This window comes from Coffea arabica, chromosome 11e (genome assembly GCF_036785885.1).
Source record: "Coffea arabica cultivar ET-39 chromosome 11e, Coffea Arabica ET-39 HiFi, whole genome shotgun sequence".
Classification (NCBI taxonomy): domain Eukaryota; kingdom Viridiplantae; phylum Streptophyta; class Magnoliopsida; order Gentianales; family Rubiaceae; genus Coffea; species Coffea arabica.
Genome location: NC_092331.1, coordinates 59,347,251 through 59,358,638, shown reverse-complemented (window position 1 = coordinate 59,358,638; position 11,388 = coordinate 59,347,251). Strand labels below are relative to the sequence as shown.

Sequence of the window (11,388 nt, the reverse complement as noted above, 5' to 3'; positions counted from 1 at the left end):
AGGAAAACTCCAGATTATGTTTTTTGGGCCTTTCACTGATACCAGAGGATTGGGCTCGTTTGTTACAGGAGTGTTTCTCTTCTAGCTGGATTGTCAAATGGATTGGAAAATAACTTGTCTTGGCTTAAGTAGGAGACCTATTAATTAATAGGCTCTTGTTAATTGATAAAAAATCTTATATTATGGAGACCAAGAGGGCTTGTTATTTCAGAGAGGGTTTTTTTTTTTTTTTCAAAAAAAAAGGGGCAGTACTCACTTCTTTCTTTTACAATTTTTTTCCCTTTTTGCTAGCTATGAGATCGATTAATTTTGATTATGTGGCAACTGACAAGCGATGTAAAAAAAAAATATATCAGCAATTTATCCAGATTTGTGGTACCATGTGAGCTAGAAAAGAGAAGGCCTTCGATCTCTTTTTCTTTTTTTGGTTTAAATGGAAGGCTTTGAGTACAGAATCTCGTATTTATAATCTTTTTCATCTTATCATCTAATGCAACCCTCGAAAAGAGACAGACTTCAACATAAAACACTAGTGCAAAATCGCAGACCAGATTATGCATGTCTACTACTCGAGGAGATACTTAATTACTGGCACCTCTTTTTCTTTGGGAGAAATTTAGTTGAAGGAGCCCTATGTGCTTAACGCAGGTACAAAATATGTTCAAAATCTTCTCTTGTATGGCGTATTTGTAATCCTCATTTTAACTTTTCGGGAAGAAAATCACAAACTGTGACCAATGAATACTCGAAAACGCATGGGTCCAACTCCAACAACAACAATTGACTTAAACAGCTTCGGCCTAGAGGGCTACGAGAGCGAGTCTATGAATCCAGAGTCAATACTAGGCAAATATTTGAAGAACCAAAAAAGATTTGGTCGGTTTACTGTTTTTGCATATTTTATTGTTCCAAGTATGAGGAACTCTGGAGATGAAAAGAATAGTAATTAAGTTTAACCGAATTATTAATGCATATAATTACTAAAAAAAAAAAAAAGGCAAACAGTCTTGGATGACTGCGTAAAAGGCCACCAACTCACCAACCTGTGTCTATGAATTCTTCTAAGTTTCCACGTTCATTAATCAATCATTTCTAATTACTATATAATACTATAGTAGTACTATATATACTTCATTCAATTTGTTTCACAGCATGCCATGCCAAGGAAGGATTAACTTCTCCTCTGAATAAACGACGTCGCCAAGCCTAGGCCATCGCATTTTCAAGGAGGAAACTATGAAAAGATATGCCTTAGTTGATTTTGTCAATAGTATGAAAAAGACCATAGTAGCTCAAGATCGGGGTCCTTGCGTGCGGAGTTTTCTCGACTTCAAACCGATTGATGTAATTTTTACAATTTTTTTTTTTTTATGTAAGTTCAAACAATTTAAGTATGAATTTGAATTTGTTCATTTATATATTTAAGTTGATATAACAATGAGATGTAATAAGAATAACATGAACGGGTTTGAATTAGATACAACTTAAACTTGTGAGGCCTTGAATTCCTCGATCGAAAAGCAAATGTAACAGTAGAAGAAGCACATAATTACCTACCCTTTGAGAAAGTACAGCATACATACAGCATAATTATGAGCAACGGACAGCCTCGCAGTCATCATAAAAAATGAGCATGCGTTACACAAATATGAAGACAACAGAACTTAAATAAAGAAATCAAAATTTGGGAGCAAGCATTAATTTTATTATATAGCTGGTCTATGCAAAGCTACCCAAGAAGAGTAGATAACTAGATGCTGCTAAATAGTGGATAAATATTAGCAGATATATATCATCATAAGAGTTGAAGCTAACTCCTATGTATGTTGGTTGGCCCAGAGTGACCAAACCCTAGTCGGATAATGAAGACGGAAATACTAGTACAAGAAAGGAATATCGCCTAATATTGAAGGATTATTCTATCACATTAGTAGGCTTCTAATTATTGCTGCTTGAGCACTGTCACTGTCTGTTGACTCTAACAGTTCTGACAATCGATCACTTAAGTCATCGACTTCTCTGTGCAAGCTCCTGATATAGTTGCAAGTTTCCTGCAGGACCTTTGATGCAGAGACCTGATAGCAGAAAGTACATATGCCATCAACACATTGCACTTCCTAGTTGCTAGTAATGTACATGTGCGTGTGTTGTGTGTACTTTTACAGACGGGCATGCCAAGAAGTTACGCGCACAGCACAACACATATGAATAGGAAGAGGGGAACAGCGGAGTCCCACATATTAATCTTCAGCGCGCAAGAAGAGTACAGCAGAACAATAAATGTGGGTTGTGGTCGAGTGGCATTTGGGCGTATATATACGCAAATGAGAATGAGCTTGGGTTACGATGACCCCAACTTATCCAAGAAGGAAAATGATGGCCACACAAAAATATATGACTTTAATCACAGGGAATGAATGTATGGTATAGGGACTAGCTTGTTACCTCTTGCAAGTAAATTGGCTAGAAAAAAAAATTTAAAAAAAAACTGGATACTTTAACTGACTAAAACCACCAACGTGTTCACGAGTGAGTTAGTTAATTACCTTGTCTGAACGCCTTCTGCGAAGTTCAGGAATAAGTTGCTGCAACTTTGTGACAAGATCGGCGATCTGATCATCAGTTATCCTGGAAGCTCCTGACTGCCTGGAACGTGATCTTCGGCTAGACATTGTCAGAAACTAAGTTAACGTCTCTGAGGATGGAGCAGCGGAGATATTCGAAACTTGGCAGCAAGAAAATACTAGAAGTAAAAAATGTAAAATCTTGGAAACTTGTCAAGAGAGGGAAAAGCCCAGCTTAGGTTAGTAGTGTGAGGGAAGGAAGGGGGAGCTAACTGGAGGGCTTAAAAGAGGGGAGGGAATGTTACTGTTGGAAGACAAGTTATGGACATGGGGATAAGGCGGCCATTAATAGCTGAGGGAATCGAGAGAGAGAGAGAGGAATGAGGAAAGCTGGAAAGGGACACACAAGTGAAGGGCGGTAGGAGTGTTGGAGGTGATGAAGACAAATGCATGGGGGTGAAAGCAGTGGGCGAAGTGTTGGTTTTTTAAATAGAGGAATGAGGGCGGAGAGCCATACTGATCCTTCTCTCTGTGTCTCCGGACTGGGGTTAGAGTTCAAGTGGGTTCAGAGAAATTTGGTTGTGTATCAGCCATCTTTGCGGGCCTCTTCGTGTCAGTATCAGCACGCAAGCCCATGTTATCTTTTTTATCTTTTTCTCATTTAAATATTTTTAACTGTCATAATTTGCATCAACCTCTTGTTTATTTGATTCTGGAGTCTGAAGTCGGAACTAAACTACTACTACTACTAGTACTACTAGCAGAAGCAGCAGCAGCAGTAGTGCGTGTGTATATATATATATATATACAACATTCAACACCATCTATACCGTGTTTTCTGGTTTTTTTTTTGGGGGGTAAAGCATCTATACTACTAGCATGTTACATTATATAGGAAGAGATTAGAAGAAAAACCCGTATCGACTGAAGTGGTACTTTAATACGCCCTCTAAATTTGTTTTAACCGTAAGATACCCTAAATTTACAGTCTAGAAAGGATTTAACTCTTTACTTGTTGCCTAACTCACCTTTGGCATGTTAGATTTGTAACGTGGTCTATTTAGCAGTAGTAGGATACAAGTAAATATATCTTCTGCAATGGAAATAGAAAGGAAAAAAAAAAAATCTTCTTGTTGTGAATACTTTTCACTTTTACCAAGCTAGTAGATGCTAGAGCCTACCTACTTGCCTTGGGCTAGACGAGTGGCGAGTATGGCATTGTTGACCACTGACCAATAACATTGGAAAATATTGGATAGCGCGCGTTCTCATCTCTGATCTCTGATCTCTGATCTCGCCTCGCCTCAGTCCAAAAAATTTGTCATACATACATTTTTTTTAATTGCAAAATACGATCGCGTGACCATGAAATTTACATACTACTACTTTTAAATTTTAATGACTGGTTTTCCAAATTTATTTATCATTATTCGATAATTCTTATTTTTATATTTTAAGTATTTTTTATCCCTGAATTTTAGATGCTTTAACAATCTTAATTACGACCCCAAATGGTATATATCAAAAAATAATAAATAGGGAAGAATTTTAGTATATTTTTAAAGTTATAATGCTTGAAATTAACGGTATTAAAATCTATTTTTATTTTTTGTTGCACATAAATCATAGCTTTCAAACACATGAACTGTGCTATGAGACGCAAAAGTACCATTTTGTACTAAGTAATTGAGCATGTCTAGCTAGCATCTATCGTGCTTGTACGACTAAATATTAGTTTGGAATACGGACTGCAAATAAACAATCATGCATTAAGTACTTTTTCATCAAGCTTTTCATCATTTGAGCCACGAAAAAAAAAAAAAAAGAAAACATGCACGTGCTATCTAGTAATCTCTGCAAAATATACGGCGTGTTTGGATTACTGGCCTAATAATGGTGAACCTCCTACTTCTTCGAGAAGATATGGATGTATTGATCAATGAACTTAGCCGGGACTAATTAACAGTTCAAAACCGGTCACCGAAACAGCGGTCATTGTGGCCGTGATGTGTTTTCTTGCCTGCTTTCTACTCATTTCAACGAGTCAAGGAATCTCTCAGTTAACAGGGAAGGAGGAAGTATTGATGCAACAAAGAAAAGAAAAGAAAAGGGTAGAGGTTGTTTTGTTTGGTAGTAAGAATATAGATGTTACCTGTGACCTAGAGAGTTGAGTTCAGTTGGTGAAACAGTGGTGGGTTTTTGTGAATGCATCGGGGGGCTTACATGGCCGCACGTGATGGGAATATGTGGCATTTTTTTCCCGCGAGATTCCTGGGTACGTAGAGTTCTGTCGACAAAATGAACACTTGGGACTTGCCAGAGGCTTGGGAGTTGAGACAGCTGCCACCCTGCGAAACCGAGATATTTGAATTTATGCGGCAATTCTTATTTTGTACTCACTAGTTAGTAAGTCATCTTGGCTCCGAGAAAAAAAGACATCAGCCTTTTCGGGGTAATTGGGTCTCTTTAAGTCTTAGCAGCAGATTCCCTGCATAGGTTGGTATCCCACATCGATAGTTGGGGGGTTTGGGGTAGGTTTATAAGTCTCCTGCAAGAACCATAAAAGTTGCCGGCTTTTGTGATTTTATACTGAATTAAGGTTTGTAAAGTTATCAAAAGTCATCTTGGCTTTGAGAAAAAAAATGGTTAGTATTTTGATACACCAACCAAGGGTTCAGAAATACTAGCAATCAACCCCGTGGTGGATGAGACCGCACCTCAGTATAATGTTTAAAATAAAATCCCTCTTCCCCCTTTCTACTTTTTACCAGTACCACCACGAGGAGTCTTAAATCATACAAGTAATTGACAGGTGAGTTTTGAAACCTAGACTTATGCTTAGTTTAGGAGTTTATGATAGAGAAGAAAAAATAAGAAAGGTTAAGTTATGACAGAAGAGAAAAAGAAGGGAAGAGATTTTAATATGTTATTTAAGAGTTTAGAAAAGAAATGAAATGATGTTGGACACATATGTCATTAAAATTTGGTCAATGGTCATTCAAGGACAGAATTTGTATTTGTAAAGAATTTATCAAGCTTCTGCCAACTTTCCTTCGTTTTTCTCTCATATCTGGGCGGAAAAACTTTCTTTGACTGCTCTCCTTCCATATCAGTTGATTTCTCTTCTTTTTCATCCTTAAAAAATCTCCCAAACAATGGAAACCTTCCTCTTTCTCTCACTTTCCTTTCTTTTCTGCTCAAATCTCAGCTCCCAACAAACGAGCTGCATTTGGAGCTTTGTAAGACTAGTCAATTGTTTACTTGTAACTTTATGCCTCTGGTGATTATTGATCGATGGAGTAAAAAAAAAAAAACTGATGCATTTTAATTTTAAGCGACCGACCAGTTGCTATGAATATCGCACAAAGTCTATTACGACTCGCTTTTAGTATGTTCAATCAAAATTTATTTTGTTTGAGAAAGTTGCAAAACTATATAATATGTGCTAATTTTAGTCACATCAGAAGCTGGAAATATTTAATTTTGTAATATCAGATACTAAGAAGGTTCCTGAGAAGCCAAGAAAGAGAATTTAAAAAGTAAGAACACATGATCATGAAGTCAGGGTGATGGCACACAATCAAAATTTGAGATGGTTAATAATATTATTATGGTGGGGATTTTGTTTATATAGTTATTTTGTTGTACTATATATATATATATATGAGAGGAAACATGCAATCTCCATCGACACGTGCATGACAACACCTATTCGTTAATTAATCCAAGGTTATGGTTAATTGACATCTCCTACATTCTTACTTATGCCGATCGAGGACCAATCAAAGGAAAGAGTTAGTAGCAAATGTGGGATTTTGCACTTATAACTATATATTATTTGATATATAATTTTGAAAGTTTAATCATCAAAATTAGCGTAAAGATCCTTCACTGAATAGCTCTGCGTAGATGAATTTCTTTATTTGAATTGGAGCCATTAACAATCACTGTCATATATCCAAAAAATTTTTCTGCTGAAAAGCCAAACATAAAAAATAAAAATTTGTCAGAACTAAAATATTTTTATTTTGTTTAGCCTAATTATCTATTTGACATCTCTCTCTCTCTTTCTAAAACTTGCATTTCACCGACAGAAGCAGTCCCGTAAATTAATTGGTGGCACTCTGCAGAACCTGTGTGTGTCTTCAGAAGGTGCAGATGAAGATTGCATGCGATTATTTGTATCCTGTGGCCATTAATTACTGCACACAATTGAATAGTAAGAAATACAGTTTGTGCCTTTAACATTTTGGAGTTGAATAATCTGCATGACTAACTAGAACAGCACATTTTACTATTTTTTTTTTCTTCTTTACTTGTCCCATTAGATTGATCCAACTATTATACTGGTACGGTGTCAAACTTGAGCAAGTTGTATTGATGCCTTCAACACTGTGTCCAGACAGAGAATCAAATTAATGTACGAAAAATGCAGTCGACTAGCCTTTGAAACAATCCTTTCACGAAAATGAAGGGTCATAACAAAAAGAACTTGCATGTGGAAACGAGTTCACTTTCCATTGCGTTGCTATATAAACTAGTGGTTAAACAAATTAACCTGGTTATGCATGAAAAATCCACGAATCAATCATCCATTAGCGTTTTCAAATCCTGTTTGTTTCCATTGATGGACGGCCAGAATCAGCGTAAATAGCAAAGAGAGAAATACTGCGCATTTCAATTATTTCATCTAATAATTCTGTTAGCAGGCTAAATGACACAGAGGGTCAAGAATTAATCAGTGTACAACGTACATTAACGTAGTGTAACGAGAATAAAAACTGTATTATGCTCTGATGGTTAAAGACGAGACTCAAAAATTAGAGGTCTTGAGTTTTAATTCTCCTGACTCCTCTCCGTTCTTTAAATCTCGCCCCTCCCTTGGTTTTAAAATATATATATATATATAGCTGTTTAATGGAATCAAATCTTTAATTTTAGCATGATAACTGAAATTAATTTGTAATCCTAGCTCCCTTCGTTTATCCCTTTTTTATTTCCAATGGGAGCATCAGTTGAACCAATAAATGACAATCGATAGAATTGTATATAAGAGTTTTTTTGCTGAATTTCTTTGCATTTTTTTTTTGTTGACTAAAAACACAAGGTATAACATATTATACTCAGATGAAAAACTTCCGTATTTTCGAATTCCCTTAATTTTGACTTTGAGAGAGTAATTATTCTTTGTTAAAAAAAAGAAAAGAAAAAAGTTAACCCCGGTCCGCGTGGTTAAGATCCCATCTTTTAAATAAGGTTTAGCACATAATTGAAAGATGTAGAGTACGTATGATGCAAGCTGGTCACATGAGCTTGAGCTGAAGGAATTAATGGCGGTGATGTTGCAAGACAAAACGCACAGAAGATCTTTCAGGGCAGACCCTCAGTATCATCATCAACATGCAATCATATTATTTGCACGTGCTAATCCTACTAGGTTTGCACAAAATACTCTAATTTTTTTTTTTAATCTTCATCATGTAATCTAAATCACAGATAATCATTTAATGCTTGCCTTTTCTTTTCTTCCTTCTTTTTTTTAATTCTTTCCCTGTTCAAATCTGCATCTCTAGAATACAACGGAAGGAGCAGCATATATAAATACTCACATTCGCACTCGCAACACCCTCACAGATTTCATCGTTGAAAGTAAAGAGGATGGACAGGAATTAACGTTGGGTATATGTTCGTCGATGAAGATGATCTCCTGCTGAGATAGAGATAGGCTTGAATGTGTGTGGAAAACCTAAGAAGGCAGGTCAGACAATTCATTTGAGGTTACATGGTGTTTATAAAAAATAAAAAAAAAACACTTTTAAACGGTAAAAATACTTATAAGGTGTTTGGCAACTAATTTCTTGTAATTTAAGGAGTCCAACTTTTAATAACTTGAAAACACTTTTGTTAAAAGTACTTGTGTCGAAAGTGTTTTTTTTTTTTTTAATAAATAACTACAACCCCAACCAGATTTAGGTATCAATTCATCTAATACGTACAATTTGTAAAGCTTGAGCCGTTGAGCTTCACGGTGTGTGCTAACATATAGTGATCACTTTTTATACTTCTATCAATATTCTTACTAACAAAATCAAAATCATCCCAATCTATTTATGGTTATCTGCACAATTGTAAAGCGACCAACCTATGACATTATTCCCAACTCCACAGTCATAAACCCCTTTAATTCTTCATTCTAGACCCCTTTATCATCTCACGCAATTGTATTATTTTCTCACTAGATCCACTAAAAGAAGGGAAATAATTTATATACATATTTTTTATATTAGTTACAAACATCAGAGTATACCTTAATCATTAAATGAAGGGACAAGAGTAGGGTTCACACTAATCATCCGAAAGAACAAGGGTACACCGCGCGCTCACATACATATGTGCAGTCACGATGTGGCAGCCATTTAGTTATTGGTCAAACACACCAATGTATCAAAAGGAAAAGAAATACTAAGTAGACACCGGATGTTACGTAGGCGTTACTCGGACTAAAGAAGAGAGAGTCGCATAGTTGGACTATCTTTCCCGTGTTAACTAATTACAATTAGAATTCATTAGGAACATCAGATCCTGATTTGTTGTTTCTTTCTTATAGTCTTAAGACGTTTTCTGCTGGCTCGTGGGCCTTAATGCCTTTAAAGTTTAAGCCAATGGAGACATTCAAATCGTGGCAATTAGGATATGCAGAGGGTTTTTTCCTCGATAAATTTTGGAGCCATTAGCAAAGTAGTACTTAAAAGGCTCTTCCATGATCAATGTTTCAAACGCCATGACAAGCCACTCTGCTTTGTCCAAACCCATGCAAAAAATGTAAGTTCCATTTGCCAATGAGACCGCTTGACCTCGCTCGATATGCATATGGTCTCCATTTCTATATTAAGCTTCCACGTTTCCTTAGTTTTTAACTTTAGTCTGCCGACATCAGTCACGTGACCTTTTGTCAAGAAATACTTACCTCAGAATTTGAGAGTTCAGAGAAGATAAATGCAGCATGTAGAGGAGTTAAGAGGAACCTTCAGTCTTGAGACAAATTTTTTAGGGCCCCAGATCATAGTGTTCTTATCAATTTAGTATACTCGAATTATTAAAAAGGAAAAAAAAAACCGAAATGCACGTTATTTTGTGTTTTTGAATTAACGAAACTTTCAAGATCTTTGGGACTCCTCGATTGATGTTGCTTAACTTTGAGGTCACCATGCATAGGGATGGCAATTGGGACGGATGTCTGTGGGCTAATGAGGCGGGACCCGGTGGGGGTGTAGTTTTAAAAAAATTAATAAATATATAAATATATATATGTATGTACATAATTATATGTATATAATATTTAATTTAATTACTTACAAACTTATAATAATGATATTATTAGTTATATGTATTATATAATGCATATTAGTATATGTAATATAATTGATATTATCAATTATACTAATAATTATACATGTATACTAATAGAAATTATTAATTATTTATACTAAATTTACTAATACATTTATACTAAATCTCTAATTTCACTTAAAACAATAACACTTTTTTGCAAAAAAAAAAAAACATAATAATGATTTAGTGATTGTATTTGTATCAAAAGTGAAAATTTGGCTATTTTAGTTATATTTGTTTTAAATGGTTGGCTTGTATAATAGCTTTTGTTTGATTGTTTTTATGAATTTTAATTGTGAAATTATAATGAATTATATTTTGGTGATGTGTTGATATTATAGTAATTGATTATTTACAAAAATTTGACTATAATAAAATTTTATTAATTTCACTGGTGTCCCTACGGGGGAAGTGGGGCGAGGCGGGGGACGAAGTGGGGGCATGAGGGAATTAGTGTGCAACGGGGCGGGGGACCTCCCTACGCATGTATCATCTTCCATCAATTTATTGAGCTACTATGTATGATGTCACACACATGCAAAATCTTACATTTGTAGCAATCTATTTCTTGCTTTCTCGTGACCGCAAAGTGTAAGCTGCACAAATTTGAAGTCAGACTCCAAGAAAACAAAGATTGTGAAGCCCATATTTCGGAAGAGTTTGCAGAGATGATTAGGGGCACAACACAACAACAAAGTAGTAGTAGTAGTATTGTTTTCTTCTTCCAATGGTCATGTGAGGTCTGCTCTTTTGTCTCTTAAAATTTCTAGGCATTTACACTGTAGAGAACCCAACAGTGCATGTAACGAAACAAAGGTGTTTGACACATTTGTCAACGGTGGACCAGCACGGAGTCATCTACACCTCGATGCATTGTAATTTAAGCATGTGGTCTGTTCCCCTCATTTCATGTGCTGGGACACAAATTCTAGGGGCTGAGGTTTGGCGCATTTCTGCATCCTATGTCTGCAACAGCATAGATGTTGCTAGAACTCCATGCAGTGATGAGACTCTGTGTTCGAATTCGACAGCCACCGAGGATGACAAAAAGCCTTTTTGGTTTTTTCATCAATTTTCAAGCGGTCATTTTTTTCGATTCCTCCAGAGTCAAACTAAGACTTTGGTTTAGATCTTGGAAGATTGGAAATTCCTAAATGATGAATAGTGCCACCACCATGGAGGGGGTTGGAACTTTAGTTAGTTCCTGATGATCCTGAGAGTTCTTGGGGTAATTGAAGCTCGGAGGTTAGGTTCAGGAGTCACTGTTGCAGAACGCGTCCTCTATATGGTAGCACGTCTGCATACACATCGATTGATCAATAATTGGCTCAAAATCGTTTTCTGTAGAGACTAAATAGTGAAGAGGCCTGTCGTCGAGCTTCGAGAATCCACAGACACAAGACAGGAAACGAACAAATTACTCCTGAAAAAA

The 11,388-nt window shown here is 35.9% G+C and overlaps 1 protein-coding gene across 1 annotated transcript; it reads right to left on the bottom strand.

Annotated features, from left to right (window-relative positions):
* Positions 1-1,661: 1,661 nt before the first annotated feature.
* Positions 1,662-3,062, bottom strand: LOC140021574 (transcription factor PRE6). The gene is made up of 2 exons (XM_072072736.1): positions 2,547-3,062; positions 1,662-2,075 (listed from the first exon to the last, which is right to left on the bottom strand). The coding sequence occupies exons 1-2, from the start codon at positions 2,670-2,672 to the stop codon at positions 1,923-1,925; spliced, it is 279 nt and encodes a 92-aa protein (XP_071928837.1). The 5' UTR covers positions 2,673-3,062; the 3' UTR covers positions 1,662-1,922.
* Between the last annotated feature and the right edge of the window lie 8,326 nt (positions 3,063-11,388).